Source organism: Elephantulus edwardii, unplaced genomic scaffold, assembly GCF_000299155.1.
Source record: "Elephantulus edwardii isolate Elephantulus edwardi_28Jun2011 unplaced genomic scaffold, EleEdw1.0 scaffold00304, whole genome shotgun sequence".
Classification (NCBI taxonomy): Eukaryota; Metazoa; Chordata; class Mammalia; order Macroscelidea; family Macroscelididae; genus Elephantulus; species Elephantulus edwardii.
This window is the reverse complement of record NW_006400054.1, coordinates 2146142-2173020: the sequence shown is the minus strand read 5'-3', so window position 1 is coordinate 2173020 and position 26879 is coordinate 2146142. Positions and strand designations below refer to the sequence as shown.

The following is a 26879-nucleotide window of genomic DNA, read 5'->3' as shown; positions in this document are numbered from 1 at the left end:
AAAAAAAAACCAAAACAAAAATATTTTCTGAACTACACAAATATAAAGCATGCAGAACGTGGGAAATATTAGGAGAAGAGAAATCTATGTGATGAGGACTACAGTTTGTTTGGTTTTTCATTTTATTCCTTTGGAAGAAAAGTGAAGTTGTTTGCACCCTGGCATTGTGTGACAAGGCAGAAGCAGAGTGCAGCTAGCATCCACTATTTTTTGGGGCTGCAGGATTTTGGGCAAATCAGTTCCCTCCAGCTTTCCCATCCGAAGGACTGTTGCCTCGGTGCCCTCTGGCTGTGTGACCTTTGTGAGTTTTTAAACTCCTCTGTGCTCCGCTGTCTTGTCTGATTAAAGAATGGGATGATAACCTCGCTTGAATTGCCCGCTGGAATGGCTGAAGGAGGATGGACACAGTGGCCGAGAGGCTGGCCTCTCTGAATGACCTGGGACACACAATTTTCCTGTGCCTCGGGTTACTTGTCATGGACATCATGGTTCTTCGATCCACTTCCTCTTACTTGGATCCCTAGTCAACACCCTTGGTACCAACAATGAGATGAGGAGACATATTTTACTGGGAAGGACTCCAAGTTATTGGGGAGCAACGATAACCGGTTTAAAGACAAACGTGCACCTTAGACCATGGCCTTTAAAATCCCTGGCTGTGCACCTGAGAGCTGGACAGTGAGTAAGGATAACAAAAGGACTGATGCCTTTGAGCTGTGCTGTTGGGGAAGAGTCCATGAGTATCTCATGGACAAGCAAAAGAACCAACAGAAAGTGCAAGCAGAGTGCTCCTTAGAGGCAAGGATGTCAAAGCTTCATCTCACATACCTTGGAAAGCTGGAGGGTCAGTGAAAAAGACTCTCAACCAGACGGACTGACACAGTGACTGCAGCAGTGGGCTGAAGTGTGTCAAGGATGAGGAGGATGGCACAGGATAGGACAGGGTTCAGAATTGTTGTTCATGGGGTTGCTAGGAGTTATGACTCAGGGAGCTCTAGTGGCCTGGTGGTAAGAAACTGCACTGCAATCCCTAAGGCACGCGGTTCGAATCCTCCCACAGCTCTGTGGGAGAAGGATAGGCAATCTCCCATGTGATTTACTTCCTCTGAAAACCTGCTGGAGGGCCTGCTACGAGTTGGTTCTGACTTGATGGTACTCCACAACTCAACATGAATCGTATTCCATTCAACGGCACCTAACAACAACAACATCTATCTATCTGTCTGTCTGTCTGTCTGTCTGTCTATCTATCTATCTATCTATCTATCTATCTATCTATCTATCTACCTACCTACCTACCTTTAAAATAAGATGGGAGTAGTCTCTTGTGGGGTTCCAAACAGTGGCCCCAAGGCCACGCCTACCCTACAAAGTCTATTTTCTTTGAGGCTTCTTCCAGCTTGCCCCCTGTGCATAGGTCCCTGAATCCCGTCTGAAATCCTTCCCAGCCTTGCTCTTCTGGTTTCAGGGACCAGGCTGGGGCTGCGGGAAGGACTGGGGCTTCCAGGGAGACACCTTCGGAGAGGTTTCTAATCTAGGATGTGGGTTTCTATGTCAGTTTTCCTTTAATGGAGATTCAAGGGGACGCAGCTCCTCAGCTGAGAATCTTCTGGCTGCTAAAGTCTGGTGAAAGTGTTCTTTCTCCTCTGCTCTGCAGGACGCGGGCCGCCAGGTGTCTGGAGCAGACATACTTCAGCAGGGAAAGTGGCAAGCCAGACGTGGGCTGATGGCGGGCAGGGCGCTGATGGTGGAGATCGTGTTTGGAGATGCGCCTGGGGGTCCAACCGCTAGGCTTCCCGTCAGCCCCTTGCTTCTACCTGTAAATGTGAACAAGACTCCCGCAGTGGACGTGAGTATCCAGGCAGGAAACTGGGTGCCGTAGGAATGTACATGCTTCCAATCGAGTATCTCCTGTGGGTCAGGCAGCTTGCTGAGCCCAGGACAAAAGACAGGCTCTTGAGAAGACAGATAAAGAGCAGGATGGAAGGGAGCTCTGGTGGTCTAGTGGCAAAAAGCTGCACTGCAATCCCAGAGGTGTGTGGTTTAAATCCACCAGATGCTCTGCTGGAGGAGGGACAATCTCCTCCTGTACCAGTCAGATCTGATTTGACTGGACACACATAAAAATATAATAATAATAATAATAGTAATAATAATAATAATGATGAAAGGAATGGAGTGATGAGGAAGGGGAGTTGATTTCCAGCTGTTTCAGACCAGGCAGCCACAGTTAACATCTGTGCAGAAATAGCCTATGAGCCAGGTCCTTACCTGACAAGAGGAAGCCGCTCCTGCACAGTTTAGGGAAGAATGTTCCAGGCAGAGAGCACAGCAACTGCAAAGGCCTTGAGGCAGGAGTCGGCTCCTGGAACAATGAGGAGGCTGTGCACAGTGAATGAATGATGGGGAGAGTGTTGAAATGAAAGTGAAGAGGTAGTGGTGGCCAGATTACAAAAGACCTTACTAACTGAAGCGGGGAGGCAAGTCAGTGCCTGCCTCAGACTTCTTATCTGTATAATAGGGAGACAAACCCTCCTTGTAAGATTGTTGTACAGGATGAACATGTTAAGTTCTTAACACAGGCTTTTATTATTTACTGAGTGGGGGAGGCAATGGGCAGTCTTAAGCAGAGACAGTTGTCAAAATCAGATTAGAAGGCTCTCCCCCTTAGGGCAGAGGCAGGCCAAGCTCGAGCTCTTGAGATAGGCTTCACGGGGCTTGCGTCATTCTACCCTGACCTCTGTGAGGGGAGGGGAAGTCAGAGAAGACAATGAAATGAACTGAATACCCATGGATGACATCTGGACTCAGAGAAGATAGTGAAATGAATTGAATAATCATGGATGACCTCTGGACGCCCCACTAACACAGGGGTCTAGAGTACCCCAATGAGATTAACAAATGTCTCCTCTTACGGAGCTAAGAAGGCTTGGCACTCACACTAACTTTATGGTGCTGTAAAGTGCTTTGAAGGGGAGCTCTGATGGCCTCGTGGCAAGAATCTGCGCTGCAATCCTGAAGGCACATGGTTCGAGCCCACCAGCTGTTCTGCGGCAGAAGGATGAGCAGTCTCCTCCTGTGAGATTAAACTGCCTCTGAAAACCCACTGGAGGGTCAGCTACGGGTTGGTTCTAACTCTACGGTACACAACAACAACAAAGGGCTTTGAAGGAACCCTGGGTGTCCTGGCAGCAAGTTATATGCTGAGCTGCTAAGTGAAAGGTTAGCAGTTCAAATCCACCAGCTGCCCCAAGGGAGAAAGGAAGATCATTAAAAGATTCACAGCCCCAGATGGGGGGTTGCTGTACGCTGGGATCAGTCCAATGCCGTGTGCTCTGGGGAGCCTTCAAGTGTTTCCAGGAGCCCTGGGGAGCAGTGGGTTAAGCCTTGGGTTGCTAACTGAAAAGGCAGCCGTTCAAGTCCACTAGCTGCCACACAGGAGAAAGATGAAGACCCCCTAACACCCTAAGGGGCCGTTCTGCTCCGCGCTGCAGGACCACTGTGAGTCAGATCCACCCCAGGAACGGCCAGTTCTGGGTAGACAGTGCTTTCCTGGCCAGCGTCTCAGACAAGCAGTTATGCCCGTTTTACAGATAGGAAGGTGGTTTGTGGTTACTGCGATTGTGCAATTAACTGCTGCCTCTTGTGGGGACACCCCAGGAGCAGGGGCCCTGGGGTGATCCGTGGCTCTCACCAGGTAAATCTGTCCGTGTAACTGAGCAGGAATCAATTTCTGGGAGAACCCGACCTGGGCTACCCTCTGACTTAGTCAGCACTTTTCACTTCTAGAATTCTTCCTGACAAAATAGTCTCATGGGTTCAGTCACGTGCAAGGAAGTTCAGTGTCCGTGACATTGACAGAACGGACTCATGTGAGTGTGACAGTGGCCCCAAGCACAGTAAACTTCCAGACTGCTGCGAAGGAAAGAGTCTGTAGGGAGACTGTGTGTATGTGAGAGAGAGAGAGAACAAGACTTCAGGAGCTTCCAGCTACCAAGGTTCAAATCCTGACTCTACCACTGAATGAACTTGGATCCCATGCCTGCCTCATTCTTCTTATCTGTAAAATGGAGTGATCACATCACCTTCCGCATGTTGTACCGATGGATCGAGACACCTGGTAAAGGTCCTAGCTCAGGGCCTGGCATTTATAAAGTGTTGACTTTGCTTTATTATCTGAATTATCATTGTTTGCATTGATGTAAAAGTTGTTCATGATTTTGAGCAAAGGACCATGAAAGATAAAAACAGAATTGCAAAAAGACAGATGCAGGATGTGCAGGGGTTTTTTTTGGCTTGTTTTGGTTTTGGATAAAACAGTAATTTGCTAGAAAAGGTGAACTAACTCAAAGGTTGGAGGTTCAGGGTCACTCTCAGGTGCCTTTGGAAGAAATACCTGGAAATTGACTTTCAAAAATTCAGGTATTGAAAACCCCATGGAAGACAGTTTTACCGAGACACCCTACGGAACCAAAAACCCAAACCCGTTGTCTTTGAGTCATTTCTGAGTCATAACGGCCCTCCACTGAGGGGCCCAGCTGTAGATTTTTGAGAGGAGACTACCCATCTTTCTCCTGAGGAAACAGCTGGTGGATTTGAACTGCTAGCCTTTAGATTAGCCAGACAACATATATCACACACTCTGGCACCAGGACTCCTGAAGGGACAAACACGGGGTCACCATCAGTAGAAATTGATGACAAACTGTCTTTCTAAATCCAGAAGCCCTCGTGGCATGGTGTGTTAGTTTGCCCTGGACTGTTGATAATGGTTGCTGGTTTGAATCCACTAGCCATCCACACCTTAGTAGAAAAATGAAGCCGTTTCCTCCTGGTAAGATTTCTGACCCCAGAAACTAGTTGGGAGGGTTGAGTCTGAATCAACTCCACCGCAGTGGTTTTGGGGTTTGGATTGTCAGTCAGGTGTATTTACAAGGGTAAGGAGTCCTGGTGGCACGGTGGTTAAGCATTTGATGGCTAACTGGGAGGTGGGTGGTTCAGAACCACCAGAGGGTTTGCAGGGGACAGGATGGGGTGGTCTTCTATTAAGATTTACAGCCTCAGACACAGAGTGAGGCAGTTCTGCTCTGACCGGTAGGGTCACTCTAAGGACTAATTGACTCTGCTTCAGCGTTGGGTTTTTCCATGTAGAAACGTCATGGGACTGAGACATAAAGACGTGCTTCAAAGGGAGCTCTGGTGGCCTAGTGACAAGAAGCTGTGCTGCAATCTTGAAGGTGTGCAGTTTGAATCCACCAGATGCTCTGCTGGAGAAGGAGGGGCAATCTCCTCCTGTGCCAGTCGGATCTGATTCTATGGCATACAAGTAAAAAAAGAAAAAAGACGTGCTTCAAACCAATCATGGCAGGACCGCTGAAGACAAGTGGAATTATAGAAGGCAGAATCACAAAGAGGGATTTAATAGTCTTTATATATTGTTTGGTTTGTTTAGACACGACTGACGAATGCCATCTGTTTATTTAAAAAAAAAAAAAAAGATGTTTAAGTGTAAAATGAAAAGTGCATGTTGGGTGCCCAGAAGGTGTGAGGGGTTTAGAGCCCAGGCTGGAGGGGACTGACTGCAGCAGCCTGGACACACATGGTCCAGTCACCCACACTCGTGGCCCCTGACGCCACCTCTTTCTTCCGCAGTGCCGAGATGTGTGTAGCGTGAATGCTTCGAATCGCTGTGACTTCATCCGCAACAACCCTGACTGCCAAAGCTCAGAGGGCTACCTGGACTACCTGGAGGGCATCTTCTGCTGCTTCTCGCCCAGCCTCCTCCCTCTGGCCGTCACCCTCTACGTGAGGCCCTGTCCCCAGGGAGCCTGGCGAAGGGTGGCTTGTGACCAGCTTGGACCTTCACACTTCTCTTCCTCCCACCAGGTTCTCTGGCTCTTCTACCTGTTTCTGATTCTGGGAGTCACCGCGGCAAAGTTGTGAGTTTGATCTTGGGTTCACGCCTATTTGAGAGATGGGAAAACAGAGTTCTAGCAAGTAGATATTCTGGTGGTCCCTAGGTTTGGGAAAAGAATGGGACTATTGTGTTGTGAAACAATCTTCTAGGTCATGTAACCCTGGTATGTCCACTTGCTATACAGAGATAACCCATGGTTGCTGTGAAGCTGAATACTGTTACCCATGGTGGACAGTGTTTGGTGAAGCTCCCCGATTAAAACAATCTTGGAAGCAGGAGTGGCATCTACTTCCACAATAGCTTGCCTCTGGAAACCCTATTAAGTTGGAGACAGGACAAAAGTTATACAGGAGGTGTCCAGGACTTGCGTTCATAGGGTCGCTAGGAGTTGCCTGCGACTCGACGGCACTTAACAACATAGCAACAACATTGTATTGTTAGCTGCCATTGGATCAGCCATGGCTACCCTGGGTATGAAATACTGCCTAGCCTCAGGATTGGTTATGAATTAGACGGCTATGATCCTATAGCTTTCACTGGCAGATTTACTGAAATTGATCACCAGGCCTTTCTTCCTGGTCTTGGTCTAGATGTTCCTCTGAAATCTGTCCAGCATTGTAGCCAACATGCAAGACTCCACTGACAGATGAGTGGTGACTGTGCACAAAGTATTGGTTGGGATTCAAACCTAGGGTCTCCTGCGTAGAAGGAATAATTCTACCAGTGAACCCCCTACTTCGCTAGAGGGGAGTTAGAGGACTGATGATGGTGCAGTGGTTAAAGATTTCAGCTGCCAGCCAAGAGGGCAATGGTTTGAACCAACCAGCTGCTCTGGGGGAGAAATATGTGGCTGTTAGTAGTCTGTTTCTATAAATATTACCCACACTCGTGCCTGACGCCACCTCTTTCTTCCGCAGTGCCGAGATGTGTGTAGTATGATCTCTGTGACTTCATCCTCACCAACCCTGACAATATTAGCCTAAAATATGTTATGGGGCAACTCTCCTTGCTTCTATAAGAACATCAATTAGAATTGGCAGTAGAAGCACTCAATTATTTGCTTTCTTTTTTTTTTAAAAATATTGATTTGAATGAATATTACAGATCAAGTTGGTCAAATTATTAAATTGTGACAGGCAAATGGTTGAAAGGGAATTTGTACATATTTTCATATGTGACCTTAATTACAGTACCTGCCACATAACTACACTCTTCCCAGTTCCTCCCTATGATTCTTGTTTCCATCAATCCTTTTATCTTACCCCTACCCGCCTTCTGAGCTTTACCTCAGAACTCAAACTCAGTGCCACCGAGTTGGAATTGAATCATAGCTGACCCTCCAGAAGGTTTTCAGCAGGTATAAGTTCCCTCTAGAAGGTTTTCAGAAGCTGCAAGTAGCACAAGTGGGAGGTGCCCATCTTTTTTCTCTCAAAGTCATTGGTGGCTTTGAACCAACCACCAGAGAGGCATGGCCTTGGGGATGGCAGTACAGTGCCCTACAGATTAAGCCACCCGTGCTTATGCTCCCTGCTCCCTCCTTCTGCGCTCTGTCCTAGGCCAATGATGCCCTTGATCTCCTGTGACATATAATACCTTTATAGTATGTTTCATTCGTATACATTTTGTTTTATGCAATCATTCATATATATTCTATTTTACATTTTTTTCTTCACTAGTTTATAAAATTCTAATATAAATTCAAAAACAGCTTTTCAATTTCCCTCACATCCCCCATCAAATTGTACAACCCAATTATTAATCCCCCTCCCTCCCCCTGCACATCTACATCCCTCTGCTTCCAGCCTCTCCCACCCCCCCTGCATCCTTATACTCATTCTACTTTTATGCAATATCTATCCCTGTGAGACGGAGTCAGTTCACTCAGCATAATGTTCTCCAGTCCTTCCCAAGTTAGGGAATAATTTACAAAATGATTGCTTCTGCGTGCTGCATAGTATTCCACTGTGTGAATATACCACAATTTCTCAATCCATTAGTTTGTGGTTGGACATTTGGGCTGTTTCCATGTTCTTGCATCAGTGAATAATGCTGCTATGAACATTGGTGTACAAATCTCTGTTTGTGCCTCAATTCTCATGTTCTCAGAGTATATTCCAAGTAGTGGGTCATATGGAATTTCTATGTTCAGCTTCTTTTTTTTTTAAAATATTATTTTTAAAAATTTTTTTTCTATGTTCAGCTTTTTGAGGAAGCCCCAGACTGCCTTCCAGAGTGGTTGTACCATTTTATAATCCTCACCAACAATGTATAAGAGTTCCTTTCTCGCCACATCCTCTCTCCAACATCTATTACTAAAGAGGATAAAATTGATTCATGGGACCTGCGAAAGATTAAATCTCAGTGCACATCCTATGACCGTTCTAAGCAGTGATCACCTCTTACTCACTTTAACTGTTGGCTTGTTCTGTCTAGTTTCTGTCCTAACTTGTCGGCCATCGCCACCAGCCTCAAGCTCTCCCACAACGTGGCAGTATCCTTTTGTCTAGGGAGGGAGGGGGAGTAGGCAGTCTGGGGAGGTTGTGAGGGGGACAGACAGGTGCCTCACGGCACAGCCTCTGCGGTGACCCTCCTTGACACAGCCCCCCATGGTGTCACCTTCCTGGCCTTTGGGAATGGAGCCCCTGACATCTTCAGCGCACTGGTGGCCTTCTCGGACCCTCGCACGGCTGGCCTGGCCTTGGGGGCCCTGTTTGGTAAGGGCAGTCCTGGCAGGGTGTGGATGGGAGTGTTCAGGGGGGTGGGTGCAGAGCAGGCTGACCTAAGCTGTCTGTCCTCTCCTGCAGGCGCCGGCGTGCTGGTCACCACGGTGGTAGCCGGTGGCATCGCCATCCTGCGACCCTTCACAGCCGCCTCCAGGCCCTTCCTCAGGGACATCATCTTCTACATGGTGGCTGTGTTCTTGACCTTCACAGCTCTCTACTGTGGCAGGGTCACACTGGCCTGGGCTCTGGGTGAGCCATTGTGGGTTGGAGACACAGGGATTCATTCCCTGGGTACAGGGCGGAGACAGGGCTCCTCTGATTCATAGTGGCACATCTGAATCCAAGCTGGCCAGAGCAAAAAGGGAGTGTGTTCAGATAGGCAGAGGGGCCAGGGCCAGAGGCAGGCGATACTGAGAGAGTTTAGGCAGCAGTAGGTCTGGGACGCTGAGGGTGACTTCCAGCAGCAAAGCCTCCATTGAGCTGGGTCCGGACATGTCAGTGGAGAGACTGTTTACTAGGCAGAGGAAAAGGCTCAACTTCTAACCGAAATGTTGGTGTGAACCCACCTGGTAGACAGCAGAAGAAAGGCCTGGCCATCAGCCATAAAGGTTACACCCTCACAAAGCCTGTTCTACTCTGTCATTCCTGTGAGTTCACCATGAATCAGAATCAACTCTAGTTATGGGGTTGTTTTTGCTTTTGTTTAAGGAAAACAACCAGGGATGATAAGGTGATAAGATGATAAGGCGCTCCCCCACCCAAATGTTCCCAGGGACATCATGTGATTGCTGTTTGTGGTCAATTCAGAACTGACCCGTAGGTGAGCTCTGGTGGCCTAGTGGCAAGAAGCTGTACTGCAATCCCAGAGGTGAGCGGTTCAAATCTACCAGATGCTCTGATGGAGAAGGAGGAACAGTCTCCTCCTGTACCAGTCAGATCTGATTTGACGGTACACACAAAATAATAAAAAAATTTTAAAAAAAATTTATAAAAGAACTGACCCGTAGCTGACCTTACAGGAGTATTTAGAGGCAACAAATCGCACAGGAGGAGAAAGCCCATCTTCCCATAGAGCAGCTGGTGGATTTGAACCAAGTGCCTTTGAGATTGCTGCACAGCTTCCTTTTTTTTTTTTTTACAAATATTCATTTTCCTTTTCTTTTTTAATTTATTATTAATTTCAATGAAAATTTACAGAGACTTTGGATTTCCATTCATTCATTGTTGCACTTTTCTCCCCTCCCAGCCCTCCCCCCCAGTACACTACCCTCTTGGAAAAGTAAAAGAAAAATTCTTTCATTGTTTTACAATCCCTACCCCCAGGTCCATTCCACCATGCAGCCTTCACTCTGGACTCCAGTCATGATAAAAATACCTAATCACACATCCCTTTTAAACAGTTTTCTCCCTCATCTGTTTCAATGCAGTGTACATTATTTATCCCATCTTTCTCAGTCTCCCCCCAACCCTGATGTCAGTCCTGTTTCACAACAGTGTCACCATGGTGTATTTGTCCTTTTGTGACTGAGATACTTCACTCAGCATAATGTCCTCCAGGGTCACCCATTTTGAATAATATTGTATGAGTTCCTTGTTTTTCAATGCAGCATAGTATTCCATTGTGTGAATATACCACAGCTTCTCTGTCCATTCATTTGTTGATGGGCACTTGGGTTGTTTCCAACTCCTTGCTATTGTGAACAAAGCTGCGATAAACATGGGTGTGCATATATCTGCTTGGGTGGCATTTATGGTCTCTCTGGGGTATATTCCCAGTAGTGGAATTGCTGGGTGCAGCACAGCTTCTTACCACTTGGCCACCAGAGCTCCCAGGGACCATCATGGTGGGAGCCTCTCCCCCTCAACCAGGCCTGCAGGGCTGGATCTGTGGGCATGAGGCTGCCCACTGGAGATGCAGCGCCTATTGGGGAAACAGGGCACGATGCCAGCTGTCCTGCTGCCCTCATATTTCCTGCTGTGCCTCCCTCTGTCTGGAACCCCTGCAGACAGGGCTGTAGGGATGCGGAAATCAGGGACCACCTCCCCGGGCAAGGGCGGGACTCTGCACTGCAGCTCTGGATTGGGGTTTTGAAAGCCTCCGTCTATGCCAGGCGCTGCCCCCTTTATTGCTGGATTACCAGGCACCTGGGGATGGGAAGATGGGTCATAAGGGCAGGAGTGAGCCTGAGGGGCTCAGGAAATGACCATTTACCAGCTGGGACTGGGCAGGCCTACTACAGATAGGAACATTGACAGACACCGGCAGTCGGACCGCAGGCCCCTCCCCCCCCCCGTGCCCTGACCCAGGACGCCCCCTGGTGACAGCGTGCACTCCTGTCTGCAGCGTTCCTGGGCTTCTACGTGTTCTATGTACTCACCGTGGTTCTCTGCACCTGGATCTACCGATGGCAGCGGAGGAAATCCCTGGTTTACTCCACGCCGGGAACCCCAGGTATGGGTCTGGAGCATGCGTGAGAGAGAAGGGAGATCAGCGAGAACGGAGACACTCTGTTCTCCCAGACCCCCAAGGCCCCCCCTGCTATTGCATATTTCCATAGTGACCAAGGAGTTCTGGTGGCTTAGTGGTAAGGAGCTGCACTGCCAACCCAAAGGCACGCGGTTCAAATCACCAGCAGCTCAGCAGGAACGAGACGGGCAGTCTCTTATGCCTCTGAAAACCAGCTGGAGGGTCAGTTAGAAGTGGGTTCTGGCTCGAGGACACACAACAACAACAGCTCAGGAATGCAGAATGAGGAGGGCCTGCACAGCTGTTCCCCAAAACTGCCCCCTTCCCAGAGGTGCCCCCCTGGAGTGATAGTAGGGGGAGCTGGGGACAGGGCACCCTAGCTGGCCTGCAGCAATGCCACTGTCACCCACAGAGCTGCTCACAGACTCAGAGGATGACCAGGTGTCTTCTAACACCAACAGCTATGACTATGGTGAGTCCAGCGTCTGCCAGGCCCAGGGCTGGGGTGGAAGACGGGGCCATCCAGGCCACCCCCCAGCAATAAGACTCCAAGCCTGTGGGCTGGGCCATCTGCCAAGGGGTTGGGAGGGCTGGTGGGCGGAAGGTGGGAGGGTTCCTGGAGGCTGAGCCCCGCATAGCATCTGTCTTCCCTACCGTCTGACCGTCCCATACACACAGGGGACGAGTACCGGCCACTCATCCCCTCCCAGGAGACCACGGCCCAGATCCTGGTCCAGGCCCTCAACCCGCTGGACTACAGAAAGTGGAGGATTAAGTCGGCCTACTGGAGGGCTCTCAAGGTGTTCAAGGTAGGAGATGGGGTGGGGACGCTGCCTGTGTGTGACTCCTGGCTCCTAGCAGCCCTGTAGGGAGCTCTGGTGGCCTAGTGGTAAGGAACTGCCCTGCAATCCTGAAGGCACGCGGTTTGAATCTTCTGGGCAGTCTCTTCCCCTGAGATTTACTGCATCTGAAAACCTGCCAGAGGGTGGGTTATGAGTTAGCTCTGACTCGATGGTACTCAACAACAACAACAACAAGAACAAGGTGCCGTGTAGGACAGAGCACGGCTGTCCCTGGGGTTCCCTCACTCACTTGCTTTATTTTTTTACTTGAACAAATAAAAAATTTCTCGCTCACACTGGAGGAGGCTTGCGGTTTAGATGTGGGGAGCCCGCTTAGGGGAACCTCTTTCTGCATCTATTGGGTCTGGGGGAAGGTGCTGCCTCTTCAGCTTCCTGGTCCCTTGGGGCTCTCCGCGGGTCCTGGCCTCCGTCTGCCCTCCTCCTCTGTTCTGCCCCCTCAATACAGTGACTTTTCTATGTCAGAAGAGACAGTCTCAGGGCACACTGCATCCCAGTCCTGTCTCGTTCACGTAACAAAGCCCACTCCTGCCCAGGCACAGTGCTAGAATTTACAGCACAGATTTGTAGACAGATTCCTGTGGTTTTCAAGGCTGTGCGTCTTTATGGCACCAGACCATGCACGGAAGCACCTATTGTGAGGATGGTGCAGGATCGGGCAGGGTTTCTGTCTATTGTACGGAGAGCCACCGTGAATCAGAGCTGACTTCACAGCACCTAACAACAACAACAAACTCACCTCGACAAACTCGAAAGTACAGAAGTGATGTTAGTTCTAGAACAGTGTTCTGTACAGAAATTATGTTAGTTATAGAACAGAGTTCAGGTCTTTGCATAGCTTACTCGCAGTCGTATTCGACTTGATGACAATTAACCACTGTTGAATTAGACTAGTGCCGTTATATCTGGAAGAACACTCTTCCACTTTGTACATCCCTTTTTGTCAATGTGCTGTATGAAGTAACCTGGGTTTGTTGCGATGTTGAACCTTGTGCCATTGGGGTATCAAATACCAGAATGGTTTCCCAGTGTGGACAGTGTTTGGTGAAGCTCCCAGTTGTAAAACAGGTTTGGAAGCAAGAGTGGCATCCACTTCCTAAACCACATGCCTCTGGAAACTCTATGAACGTGGAGAAATGACGATCGTTATGGAAAAGCATTAGGTCTTTTGTTCATAGAGTTGCTATGAGTCATGCTTGACTCAACGGCATTCAACAACAACAATCTTCATGACGCCAGACAGCCACGTCGTTCTCCTGTGGAGTGGTTGGTGGGTTTGAACTACCAACCTGGAGATTAGCAGCCAAGCATTCAACCACTCTGCCAGCAGGTTGGCCTCTGTTGTTATTGTGTACTGTGAGGTTGAGACTGACTCATAGCTGACCCTCCAAAGGATTTTCATGGGTACAAAATCACACAGGACTTGCTTGCCCACCTTTCTCCTACGGAGCAGCTGGTGGATTTGAACCATGTGCCTTTGGGGTGGCAGCACAGCTTCTTACCACTAGGCTTGGCTTACCACCAGTGCTTGGCTTCTAGAAGCTGGAAAAAGGATAAAAATGGGTTCTGTGCTAGGATTTCCAAGAAGGGACGCCTGGTTTAGGACTCTGGCCCCGGGGTGTAGGAGAGTAGTTAGGGCAGGAAGTCTGGGGACTTTTGTCACAGCATTGGGGACACACACACGGGTTCTGAGCTCGGTGGGGGCTTCTGCAGTGCAGCCTTGTCCTGCATGGCTGAGCTCAGCCCCCCTGACCCCATGCCGCCTCTGCACCCCCCCCAGCTGCCTGTGGAGTTCTTCCTGCTCCTGACGGTGCCCGTTGTGGACCCAGACAGGGAAGACCGGAACTGGAAGCGGCCCCTCAACTGCCTGCACCTGGTGACCAGCCCCCTGTTCTGTGTCTTGACCCTGCAGTCTGGAGCCTGTGAGTGTCCCCTCCCCCACGCCAGCCCACCTTTCTCCTCCTTCCCTTCCAGAACCTTCTTCTTAACCACTCCACTCCTGAGCCAGCCACAGAATCCTGAGCACGTCCCTGCCCTGTGGCTGCCAACGTCGATTCAACTTACGAGTGGGCGTGTGGGGCAGAGACCTGCCCCGCAGGGTCTCCGAGGCTGTCACCTGTAGAGAGGCAGGAAGCCTCATCATTCTCCTGAGAAGGTGGCTGGTAGCTTTGAACCACTGACCTTTTGGTTACCGGTCAAGCATTAAACCCCTGCGCCCCTGCACTAGGGCTCCTCCTCGCCGAGCCAGTAGGTATGACCAAAAAGTAAATAAGGAAGCAAAAGGGAAGTCTTGATGTTTGTATCTGAGTGGTCAGATCATCATTTTTATGATTCCCTTAAACAAGCCTATATCATAGATGAGCAGGCAGTTCTAATTTGTAGTGAATCTCCACTGAGTTTGTGAGCCTGTAAATCCCTATGGGAGAAGACTGCCCATCTTAGGCTCCTGGAGCTGCTGGGAGATTCAAACTGCTGACCTTTTGGTTACCAGTGCAGTGTGTTACTCACTAACTATGCCAGCAGGACACCTTACCAGCTCCATAATGGTGAAAAATGTGGAGGATGGAGAAGTATAGTGTTCTATCTACACATAGGTCTCCCTATCTTTAGCATTGTAGTAGAAAAGGTCTAGAACTTTTATAACTTGCTGAGCGATGGGCTTGTTGGATGTTTGGACTTCAGTGTCAATGAACAAGGATGTATTTCACACCCTCTTTCATCTCTTGGAATGACATCAATCCATTAATACTGCCTAGCTGCCTTACAGCTCAGCTGGACAGAACTATCAAGGTTGATTAGTAATGTCTGTCATGGGGTCGGTGAGGATGGTGCGTAGAGTTTGCAAAAGGCTAGAGTGAGTCTGTTTTCTTTCCGCACGTGCTTCTTCTCTGCATTTGTGGCTGGAGCTTGAGAGCAGAGCTCTGTCTTTCATTTCCCCATGTCCCACCGGGATGGATGGGGGGGGGTGGATGGATGGATGGGTGGATGGATGGAATAGAACATGACTGTCAAAAGAACTGTTTGTTCTGCAGGAAGTGTAGTTAGGGTGCTCCTGAAGGCTAAGGGTGTTGAGACCTTGTCTCACATACTTTGGGCATGTTCTCAGGGGAGGCCAGTCCTTGGAAACAGACTGGAGGGTCCATAAAATAGGAAGACCCTAGAGAAGCTGTGGTATATTCGCACAATGGAATACTATGCTGCATTGAAAAACAAGGAACTCATGCAATATTATTCAAAATGGGTGACCCTGGAGGACATTATGCTGAGTGAGGTATCTCAGTCACAAAGGGACAAATGCTATATGGTGCACTGTTGTAGAGTGAGGCTGGCATTGCGGTGGGGGTAAGACCGAGAAAAACTGGATGAAATATGTTTACGGCATTGAAGTCTATGGGGGAGAAAATAGTCTGAAAGTGTTATATTTTAGGGCATTATTTTTGTCGTAGGAGTATGCAATGAGGGTTGCAGAGTGGATTATATTTGGGGGCAGGGGTTGGGTTTGGGGAGGTGCGGGGGGATTGTGTACCAATGAGGGAGTTTTTCTTTGGCTTTTCAAGGAGAGGAGCAAACGGGGGGAGGGGTTTGTGCGGGGAGAAGGGTGCAACAATGAATGACTGGAATCCCAAAATCTCTGTAGATGTTCATTGAAATGAAAAATAAACAAACTAAATTAATAAAAAAAAAATAGGAAGACCTTCAGTGAGGTGGATTGGGAATGTGACACAGGGTTGAGCATTGTTTCACCCCGTTGGGGTCATTAGGAGTTGAACCTGATTTGATGACCCCCCAACAATAACAACCCTGCCACGTCTGAACACGTGGGTGGCACTGGCCGAATGTGTGGTTTTATCTGGGGGTCTCAGCCCAGCCCTCAGACACTGGGACTGGGGGGGCCTTCAGGAGGTGGCACAGGGCTGACGTCTGAGTTCGAGGAAGGTGCCAGTGTCCTGCTTGGCTCCCCACAGATGGCCTCTACGCGATTGGCAGCATTCTTCCTGTCTGGACCATGGTGGTGATCGCGGGCACTGCCGTGGCTTCGGTGACCTTCTTTGCCACATCCAACAGTGAGATCCCCAGGCTTCACTGGGTAAGAATCCGACTCTCCACCAGAGGAGGGAGAGACATGACACCTGCACCCCTGGGGCAGGTGGGACACATGTCACTCTCCTTACAGCAGGTGCACAAATATCACAGTCACTGGAGGCTTTTTGTAAAAAGTCATCACAGAGAATTTTTTTACTTCCTATTGGAATTCCTGGTGGTCTCGTGGTAAGAAGCTGCTCTGCAGTCTTGAAGGCACATGGTTCAATTCCACCAGCTTCCCTACAGAAGAAGGATGGGCAGTCTCCTCCCATGCAATTAACTGCCTCTGAAAACCCTCTGGAGGGTCAGCTATGAGTCAGTTCCCACTCGATGGTACATACCAGCAGCTGGAATTTTAAGTTTAATTACAGCTTAATTTTGATTGAAGGAGAAATTCGTGTACAGCAGATTTCACCCATTTAACATAAAACCCAAAACATAACCCAAAAACATTCATTGTTTTTTTTTAGCATACTCATAATTTTGAAAACAACACTATAATCAATTTTCTTTTTAAATTTTTGTTATTTTGATGAAAGTCAGTTTTATTGAACTTTTGGTTGTAATTTGGGAGCAAATGGGTTTTCCTTTCTCCAATCCATCCATGTTTTGTTTTGTGACATTGACTGCAGTTCCCACAGGATAACCACACTCTTCCCATTTCCTGTTTCCTGTTTCCCTCCATCCTCCTGTCCTCTCCCTTCCTGCCTTCTGGGTTTTGTCCTCAGGCAAATGCCGCCCTTTTCATTTCGCCCAGTGGACTGTCCTGCGGGATGTGTGCCTGCCTGTTCTTCACGCTCCCTTGGCTCAAAGTTGAGCTATTCCACATTTTATTTTAGAACATTTTCATCACCCCGCAAGAAATCACTTTTTTCTCTTTTCATTTTTGACTCACAGACTTAATTCAAAGTTCTGGTACTAAGAATGGGGTTTATTAGGGAAATAAGTGGAAGAGTGGTGAAGGCAAAGAATATCACCCAATTCAAATCCAGGTTTTAGCCCAGCAGTCCCATGGCACTATTCCTCCACCAGCCCAGCTCCAGTTTCATCTCAGTAGTCAAATCCAAATTATTCAGCAAGGTTTCCTTCAGAGCATAAGTCAGCTTCTCCTTAATTTTCCTGCAAGCACAGCAAAACTTTAACTGTTGCCTTTATCCCAACATTCCTCTGGTTACTCCTTGCCACAGTTTCTCCATAGTAATGCCACAATCTCTCCACTACCATCACCAGGGTCTCACTCTCATCAGGGTCTTGCTCCATTCTCCCTCAAGTCTTGCTGCTCAGTGTGGGAAGCACACTTTCTCTTACCCCAGTCCCACAGATATTGATGATTTATAAGACCATGTACCTGCAGTTAAGGTGTCTGGAGACCAGAGAGGACTAAGGAAATGGCTTTAAAAAGTCAACTTCAGGTTAACACCACAGCTAGTGAACATGTCCATGTCTGCATCTCTTTTATGAGACATCTCAATTATATTCCATTAATTCTTAAGAAATCACATATCTTTTCATTATCAGCCCACCCTTGTCTCCCCAACCCTAGGCAGCTATTACTCGTTCACTTTCTGTCTATAGCTTTTGCCTATTCTGGACACTTCATGGAGGTAGAATCACATACCAACTAGGATTCGGTGACTCATTTCTTTGACATATATATTTTTGTTGATTGCTGATAGTCACATAGATATCCTTTCACAAATTTAGTCAAAAGGAACTCTGGTGTCTCAGTGGTTAAGAGTCACACTGCCATCCCAAAGGTACACAGTTTGAATCCACCAGCTACTCCACAGGGCGAAAGATGGGCAGTTACCTTCTGTGCATTTTACTGTCAATAAAAATCTGCTGGAGAGTCAGCTGTGAGTCAATATATAACAACAGTATATTCAAGGTTTGTCCACACTATAGTGTGAATCAGACCTTCGTACCTTTTTCCTGGCTGAGTAATATTCCACTGTTCTGAGGTCCAACATGCTGTATCTCCATCCACCAGCTGATGGATGTATATGGTGTTTTCATTTTGAGCTTTCACGAATCAGGCTGCTAAGAAAACACGAGGGAAAGTCCAAGTTCAGTCTATGTTTTCATTTTTCATAGGTAGATACCTAGGAGCGGGATGCTGAGTCGAATGTTAACTTGTTGTTTTCATTCTCTGAGGAACTGCCAGGCGGTTCCCCATTCTAATTAAGGAGAAAGCCCTTTCCATTTCACAGATGAGGAACTCAGAGCGAGCCCCTGCAGAGGGCTGGCCTTGGTCCCATCAGCCGCTGTTCCCTCCACAGCTCTTTGCTCTCCTGGGCTTCCTGACCAGTGCCCTGTGGATCAAGGCGGCCGCCACGGAGGTGGTGAACATCTTGCGGTCATTGGGCGTGGTCTTCCGGCTGAGCAACACGGTGCTGGGGCTCACCCTGCTGGCCTGGGGGAACAGCATTGGAGGTGGGTCAGGTCGGGTGGGGTTCTGGGCTCGGCTCCAGCCAGAGTTGTGTCTGAATAGGGCTGTCAAGAGCATCCCTTGAGCATACACTTGGATCCCACTGTCCTTTGGGCATCAAGATGAGGTGACCTGGACTATACTGTACCTAGGCCGGGAGACCGTAGTGGCCCAGTTCTTTTCTGGTGACGAGTACACTCAGGGTGGCTCCCTAGGCAGGCCCATTGCGCGCAACTGAACGGAGCAAGCGTGTGGATGTGTGTGTGGCGTGGAAGCTTTCACGTGCACGGTGTACCCTTCTCGAGCTAGGACTGCCATGTACGGTTGGCCAGGTGGGGCACTATGCAGGAGTCTCCTATCTACAGAGGAGGTTACTAAAATCCAGCCTTCTTCACCTCCACTGGGGTACCTTTTTCTAATTCACACCACAGCGCTGTGCGTGCTAGCGATAGAGAGGACTTAGAGGGAAATCAGCAGCAGAATGTTCCCCAGCTCCCTCCTCCCCTCAGCGATGTCTCTATTGGGAGGGAGTGTGTTGTGTCTTATTGGAATGTGGTCACACCCTCCAGCACTGAGCTGATGGACATTAATATTTGTTGACTGGATGACCGTGGGTGAGATGGAAGGAGCCCGGGAGCCAGGGCAGGGGCCCCTCTCAAAGCCTCTTTCATCTGTTTTCCTCCCAGATGTCTTCTCGGATCTCACCCTGGCCCGCCAGGGCTACCCGCGGATGGCGTTCTCAGCCTGCTTCGGGGGAATCATCTTCAGTATCCTTCCAGGGGTTGGCGTCGTGGGCTCTGGTGCCGTGGGCGTGCCCTGTGCCCGGGCCTCGGCCTTAGCTCCTCTTAAGGGCACATCAGGCCGGCAAGCAGCCGACTAGCCGCTTGGGCCTCAGCTTCTTTATGTGCAAAATGGGGCTTTGGGGCAGACCGAGCTCTTGGGCACCCTGGAGATGGAATGTGGGAGAAAAGGATGGACAAGATCCTGCCAGGAGATTTACAGCCTCTGAAAACCCCCTGGGGGTTAGCTATGCGTCAGGTCCAATAGGATGGCCAGCAACAACAAAAGATACAGTACTTAGCATTTAGTACAGGCTGGGAGCTGTTAAAAATTCCAGGTTCATAGTTCACTGTGACGAAACAGGTGCAACTTTAGTGCCACACATCAAAACAGTATTGCTAGTCCTGTGGTATTATGATAAGGGTGGAAGAAACTTGGGAGGGTTTCTTTGTTTTATGCACAAAACAAACATTTGAGTGACGTCAGGTACATTCTGCACCTATTGGTTCTGACCTGCAAACAAATTTATTGTGAAGACAGACTTGGGATGGAAACTGCCTCTCTAAGCTATTTTTGAAAAACTACTCCCAGTTCAGCTTCCCACACACTGTACAGTCAAGTGCCTTCAGGGAAGGTGCCCCAGGGACCAGTGAGGGTACTGCAAGTGGATGGGACCCCAGGGGTCCTTCTGGCTTTGGGGTGTGGCCCTTGCTGGTTGTAAGGTGGCAAGGCGGGAACCCTACCTGGAGCCCCTTCTTGGGATGGCCTTGGTTACACAGCAGCAGCCCCAGGTGCCCTGGGGGACCTCAGACAGGACACTTAGCCACGTCGCTACCAGCCTCAGTTTCTCTCCTTGCTGGCTACTTCCCAGGTATTTAAGTACTTCTGTCATCTCTTATGATTTATAGAAACTAAGTGCAAAATATTCAGTCCACTCACTTCTGTGCTGCTGTGCCTGGGGTGGGGTGTGTCTCCCCCTCTGGTCTCGATGTGGGAATAGAGCATAAGGAGAGCTGGGCTCTGGTGCCTGAGGGTTGTACCCAGTGGGCAGCGAGGGTCATGTGGGCAGGTTGTTCCCAGAACGTTTCCTGAACGGAGCTGCAGATATCCTCGTGGGCGTGGGGCTGGGCTGCCTGCTCCAGTTCTCCCCGGGCCACCTGGAGGTAGAGGTAAGTGGCCAGAAGCTTCTGGAAGGGGCCTCGTTCTCACACGCTCTCCTCTTCCTCTTCTGGAGCTCGCTGGCCTGGGAGGCCATAAAGATCTCAGAAAGCCACACTTCCAGGAGAAACTGGTCCAAATTCAGGGCTTTTAGGATAGTTTTTAAATCTGTTGCATCTGTGTAGCCAGGAGCTTCTGTTTACAGACCAGTCAGCGTTACAGTGGTAAGGTGGATGTGGTCTTGTTGTTGAATGCATTTGTATCACTTCTGACTCAGAGATGAATTTACAACAGAAAGATACACTGACTGGGTCATGCACACCCTCCCAATCATTGCTACAAGCCCATTGCTGCAGCCTCTGTGTTAATAATACACAGGACAGATGTGGACTAAACCCACTCCCAATTCCTAGTGACCCTGTGGGACCGAGTGGGACTGCCCTGCAGTGTGTGAAGGCTGCCAGTCCTTATGGAAGCAGACTGCCACGTCTTTCTCTTATGGAGCGACTGGTGGGTTTGAACTGCCGATCTTTTGGTTAGCATGCATATGGCTTAACCACAGCACCACCAGAGCTCCTAGGTTCTCAGCCTCCACCCAGAGCTCTGAGCAGGAAAGACGGTGCTGCTGCTAGGAATGGTCACCCAGCTCTGTGTCCCAGGGGTGCCTGGGTCTGAGTAGACACTCACAGCCCTCTTATCATCAACTGGACCAGCAAATGCTACTCTAAAAAAAAATTAATCATATAGATTGTGTCATATATATATATATATATGTTATGTGCTGTCGAGTCGCTTGAGACTCAAAGCGAATATATTATATATAGATTCAGATAGATGATAGATATATTGAAAGTCATCTGCAGAAGCCGAGTTCCACAGAAGCTTTTTGGCTGGGATTGGTGAGCAGTAGGGTGGAATGTTGATTGGTTAAGGGGAGTGAGATGACATGATAAGGCTTCCTATTGAAAAACCCTTTTGATCGGTAGAATGGGGCTGGAATCCAGTTAGAAAGTCATCTGCTGGAGCCGGGTTCTACAGAAGCCTGTTGATTTCAATCTGAGGCCCTCAGGCCTGGTTTTGTTTTTTGTCAGACATTCTTCTAGGTGGTATAGCACTGGTCTGTGCGTTTGCTGTACAGAGGTAACTCGTGGTTGCTGTGATGCTAAACACTGTGTCACTGCTGTGTCAAATGTGATCATGGTTACCCATGGTGGACCGTGTTTAGTGGAGCTCCCAGTAAAACATGATTGGAAGCAGGAGAGGCATCCACTTCAGAAATAGCTTGCCTCTAGAAACCCTATGAACATGGAGAAATGACCAAAGTTATACAAGTGTTCAGGTCTTTTGTTCATAGGGTCACTAAGTCATCTACGACTTGACAGCACTTAACAACATGTATAATATATAATATATATCTCTCAGTATTTTCTTAGGAAAATCCAAACCCAGACCAGTTGTTAAGCATTATTCCACAGACGTCATCCACCGTGCAGGCCCTGCTGCACCCACTTCGGCAGCTGTCTGCCCACTTTCCCACCTTTTTAGTCGGTGGTGGGCAGCATGGCCTGAATGCCCTTAACTCGAGATGTCTGAAGCTGTCATCGTATCAGACTGAGCTGGGGAAGCCCCAGGGCAGGGGCTGGACACATCTTGGCTGATGGCAGCTGGGTGACAGTGAGGGGGGTAGGACAGCCATCCCCCAGGTCTGGGTCAGGAGCCCCCTTCAGGGTTGGGTCCCGGGTGCAGTCAGGAGCACGTGGACTGTGGCGGGCAGTGACCTGGCCCCTCTCCTTTTGTCCTCCCCCAGCTGGAGCCGGACGGACTGCTGGTGTGGGTGCTGGCGGGTGCCCTGGGGCTCAGCCTGGTCATCTCCCTGGTCTCGGTGCCCGCGCAGGGCTTCCAGCTGGGCAAAGCCTACGGCGTCTGCCTGCTGCTCTTCTACGTGACCTTCCTCCTCGTGGCCCTGCTCACCGAATTCAGAGTCATTCACCTCAAGGGGGTGTGACTGAGGCCGCCTGTTGGAGTCTGTCTGGTGCCCGGAGGATGTCACTGCAGGCGGGTACCCAGCAACCTTGTGAGGAGGCAGTAACCATGGCGGCCCCCCAATTGGGTAGGCAGTGGGATAGAGGAGAGTGGAGCTCCGGTGGGGTAGTTCTTGCTGCTGAAAGTCACTGCCCGCTGCAGGGACAGTGGCCAGGCCACCCTCCCGGTCAGCTCCCAGTGGTGCCATTTCTGACTGAGACACCAGTGGAGATTGGGCTTTACCGTGGACAGAAGGGCCAGAGCCTTCTTGAATGATCCCCAGAGCATGTCTGAGGAGGGGTTGAGGTGAGCAAGGTCACGGGCCGGCTGAGTGTGTGGGGCTAGAGATGTCCACTGTGCACCAGGCCCTCCCACAGCCACCCGTGCCTTCCTGTCCTCAAGGGCCTGGAGGCCCAGCGGCAACTTGTCCTCAAATCAGATGGCTGTCACGCCTTCGTGTGACTTCTGCTGCTCACCAGGAGGACGCCTCATGTGCCAGGGCTCAATGATGAAGTGGACAAGGGGGACCAGTGGGCTGTGGCCAGCAACAGGACAGAGCCAAGAGCACCTCGTGTGCTGGGTCTCCAGGCTGAGGTGGACCAGTGCGGGCACTGGTCACGGCTATGAACACCTCTCAGGGCACAGGTCTCACAGGCTGGTCCGGAGACCTGAGCAGGACATGAGATACACCTGCCATTTGGAATTTTCTAGAAGCCATGTTTTTTCAGCGTGGAGCACTGACTACACGTGTGGCCATCACGCCGGACGGCACAGCTCTCGCACCACCTCCAGGCTCTGACCCATGGTCAGACACCCCTGCTCAGAACTGGGGGCTCCCATGCTGCAAAACGGGGTCACTGCTGTGGGGGGCTGGGGGGGTGGGAGGAAGCCACACGTGGACAGAAGCACACCAGGCCTTCCTACCACAGCTGCTGATCTGACCTTCAAGCAAGCAGGACCTCAGCTAGCCTGATGGCCTTTTGCTGGCTTAAAGAAAAGGGACTTTAAAAAAAATTTAAAAAATTATATATAAAAGGATGATTAAGTGTGTCAGATATACAACCCCAGTGTTCTTAGTTTTCTCTCCCTGGGGCCTTGGTTCAGGGCCACGTGGGGTTGGACTGGGGTGAGGTGAAGCACAGACAGGGAAGGAGCCTCTTCCATATCACCCTTGCTCTGGTCCCCACAGCACTCCCCCTGTCCCATCACTCCACCCTTGTCCCCACAGTCCCTCCCCTGTCCCCTGAACCCCTGGCAGAAATCACTCGCCAGCCCACACATGTACAAAGCAGCGCTTTTATTAATACATTAGAAGTCTGAGACAGTGGATTCTCTAGGTAGCAAATAACCACATACAAAGCCTTCCAGCATCCTCCCGTCTTTACAAAATGATTGTCAGCATTCTCTGGAGTAAGGCTGGGGCGGGACGGGGGTGCAGGAGGGCTCCCCCAAAGTGCCTTCACCAAGGCTTCACTGGACTCCAATGAGGGAGGGGAGCGGGGAACCTGGCCAGTCGCAGGGTTAAGGGGCACTTGTTCCCCGCTGGGTGGGCGCTGCCCAGCCCCTCCTGCCTGGGAGTCCCCCACTCCACCAGGGGGCGCTGGCCCATCTGGCCCAGAGAAGTGGGGGGAAAGGAATAGATTCCAATTGCCAAGGTGGGGACCCCTGCCCTCCTGCAGCTGCCCCTTGACCCCTGGTTCCAAAATGCCCATTTAAACCACACACACACATACAAAAAGGCACCCGACTGTGCAAATCATTGTCTTCTGGGGAGAGGAGGGGGAGGTGTGGCCTGGGGCTCAGTGCCAGGCTCTGGGATGAATGGGGAACCCCGCGTCCTTGGGGTTCACCTTGCAAAAGGCTGTGCTTTAGAAACAAACCCACACTGTCCCCTCGTCACGTGGGGCTCGTTGATGATCAGAGTGGAGGGCCTGTGGTAAGGGGGTGGAGAGGGGCCTGCCCCATTACTCCAGGTCACAGGGGAACGTGGAGTCGGCTGGGAGCCGGGGTCAGGGCCAGGATGCCCACCACGGCTGCCTCGTGGAAGCCACTGCGTCCTGTCCCAGGACTGCCCACCGAGGCCGCCTCTCAGCGCTGCTCTGCTGTGGTCCCCCCACACCCCGGATCCGAGCGCCCTGCCCACCTCCACCAGGTCCCGGCCTCGCCAGCTCAGCTCTCGCTGGGTCTTGGGGGGGCCTGGCTAACAAGAACTCCCCTAAACCTACACCAGCCTGAAAGTAGGGTGGGCAAGCACCCTCTTCTGCCGAGTCTGGCCCCAGGGAGGCCGGGGCGGCTGACCTCAGCTGGGGGCCTCTGTGTCCCTCTCTGGGAGTGGGCCCTCACCACACCAAGGGACAGGCCGCTGGTCTATAGCAAAATCTTCGTCAACCCCAACACCTAGCTGGCCAAACGGTTAAACAACCAGGAAGAGGGATTTCACCCCCAAAGTTTGTAGAACTGGCTGGGTCATCGCCTCTTGCCCACTGAGACCTTCCCGCCTGGGCAGTAGGCCCTGGATTCCAGGGAGGTCATCGGGGAAAGTTCAGCGCTGGGCTTGGGGGCAAAGGTTTCCAGAGCTACGCAGACACCATACCAGCACCCTGGACCTCAAGGTCCCCACTGGGCTGGGCCAGGCCCGTCCCCCACGTCCCAGACACAAACACTTGACTCGGGGACGTGTGTCTTCCCTCCCTAAGTGGTTCTGTCCCTAAAGCCAGACTCGGGGTCCTGGAGCGGGTGTGCAGGACCAGTGGCTGGGTGGGGGCTGCCGGTGGAGGGGGGACAGAATGGAAACAGGAACCAGAAGGGGAGGTCGGCCAGTGGAGGGGGTGGGGTCATCCGTGTGAGAAGCTGTTCCGTGACAGGCATCTCTGACCTCTCCCATGGTGGGAAGGGTCCCCCACAGCCCGAGTCCCCGCCTTCCGGAGTTCAACAGGGCAGCGTGGTTACCAAGCAAACCCCCACCTCGTCTGTCCATGTCCTCCTCCTCATAAATATGTGCATATTACATATGAATATAGGTGAACATATCCACATATTCCCACGCGACCTCAGTCCCTCGTAATAAAAGAATACTATGTTATTGCATAGAATGAATGGCTTTCTCCCGTGGGGGGCTAGGTGATGGTCTGGGAGCGCTGCCGGCTGCCGGGGGGCTGCTGGGTGCTGGGGGGCTGCTGCCGCTGCTCTTCCTGTTGCCGGGCATGCTCCTCGTACCACTCCTGGGGCAGAATGGGTGGTGCTGAGCGGCTGTGCGCCCCACCCAGCCCCCCCTGTGTCTCCCCCCAGGCTGGTGAGGCCGCTATGCCGTGGGGGACTGTGGACCAGCAGTGCAGGGCAGGCATGTCTGCTGGCCGCAACCACCTGGGACCCTCATGCCCAACCCTGACTTCTAGGCCCCATCAGGAGCGGCCCCCACGAGGACCCCATGCCTCTGACCCTCTCTCCCCAGTCCTTCCTTGAGTGGGACCAGCCAGCAGCCCCCAGGCCGGAGCAGGCAGCAGCGGGCTCCTACCTGGATCTCCTCCTGATACATCTTCAAGCTCAGGTCGCTCTTGGTCCTGGACCTCCGCCCCAGGAACACCACGCAGTTTTGCTAGGGGAAGAGCAGAGGCTGCAGGGCTTTCTGGGGTGAGGGCCGGGCCCCTCCACCTCTGACTCTGGCAGGGGGGACAACCCACCAGGGCACCCACCATCTGAGGTGGTGGGTGCTGGGGAAGGCACGGCACCAAGCCTGGGCCCGCCGCTGGCACCAAGGCCGTGGGGCGCTCGCCCTGGCTCTCACCTCGTACCGCTCCATCTGGGAGAGGGTCTTAAGCAGCTGGGCAATGTCCGAGGCGGAGCCCTGCGTCTCCCGGTACAGCTTGAGGACAGTGACCAGCTCTTCCTTGGACAGTTCCTTCTCGAGGACGATGCCACTGTCCACTAGGGGCAGGTGGAGGGGGGTGGTGTGTGGGCAACAGCCAAGAGGTGCCCCCAGCCTGGCCGGGTCTACCTTAACAATCCTCCCTGGCACCATCCCACGCCCCCTGCAGAAGTCTGGGTCCACATGGTGACCCCTCTAGTCTGGGCTGTGAACTCACACCCGGCCTCCTCCCTCTGACTACACAGACAGATGAGGCCCCGCCCCCACGCACCTTCCGAGTCCTGGTTCTTGCGGCTGTAATTCATTCGGAAGACAAAGGCCTCCAGGATGAAGGCCACGATGATGGTCATCACAACCTGGCGGGGATGGCAGGGGTGGGGGAAGAAGAGAGAGTGAGCGAGGGGGGAGAGAGAGAGACAGATACAGAATGAGAGATAGAGAGAGAATGTGTGTGTGTGTGTGTGTGTGTGAGAGAGAGACAGAAAAAGAGTGAGCGTGTGTGTGTGAGAGAGAAAGAACAACAGAGAGAGACAGAGAAAGTGTGTGTATGTGTGTGTGAGAGAGAGACAGAACAGGG

General features: G+C 51.0%; 2 protein-coding genes across 3 annotated transcripts in view; one reads left to right on the top strand and one right to left on the bottom strand.

The window, feature by feature from the left end:
• Positions 1-22899, top strand: part of SLC8B1 (solute carrier family 8 (sodium/lithium/calcium exchanger), member B1) — a 33936-nt gene extending 11037 nt beyond the window's left edge. Inside the window, exons 4-19 of the mRNA XM_006901015.1 lie at positions 1658-1849; positions 5652-5804; positions 5886-5938; positions 8350-8417; positions 8517-8630; positions 8721-8888; positions 10984-11091; positions 11519-11578; positions 11785-11915; positions 13747-13888; positions 15932-16053; positions 18329-18482; positions 19164-19244; positions 20362-20426; positions 22223-22414; positions 22840-22899. Of these exons, the coding sequence (XP_006901077.1) occupies positions 1658-1849; positions 5652-5804; positions 5886-5938; positions 8350-8417; positions 8517-8630; positions 8721-8888; positions 10984-11091; positions 11519-11578; positions 11785-11915; positions 13747-13888; positions 15932-16053; positions 18329-18482; positions 19164-19244; positions 20362-20426; positions 22223-22414; positions 22840-22899 (1863 nt within the window). The remainder of the gene's footprint in view (positions 1-1657; positions 1850-5651; positions 5805-5885; positions 5939-8349; positions 8418-8516; positions 8631-8720; positions 8889-10983; positions 11092-11518; positions 11579-11784; positions 11916-13746; positions 13889-15931; positions 16054-18328; positions 18483-19163; positions 19245-20361; positions 20427-22222; positions 22415-22839) is intronic.
• Positions 22900-25553: 2654 nt separating this feature from the next.
• The window catches only part of TPCN1 (two pore segment channel 1), a 67248-nt gene continuing 65922 nt past the window's right edge, over positions 25554-26879 (bottom strand). For both annotated transcript variants that reach the window (XM_006900990.1, XM_006900991.1), the window contains exons 25-28: positions 26574-26658; positions 26222-26361; positions 25952-26032; positions 25554-25658 (exon numbers count right to left, since the gene is read on the bottom strand). In XM_006900990.1, coding sequence (XP_006901052.1) covers positions 25554-25658; positions 25952-26032; positions 26222-26361; positions 26574-26658 — 411 coding nt within the window. The remainder of the gene's footprint in view (positions 25659-25951; positions 26033-26221; positions 26362-26573; positions 26659-26879) is intronic.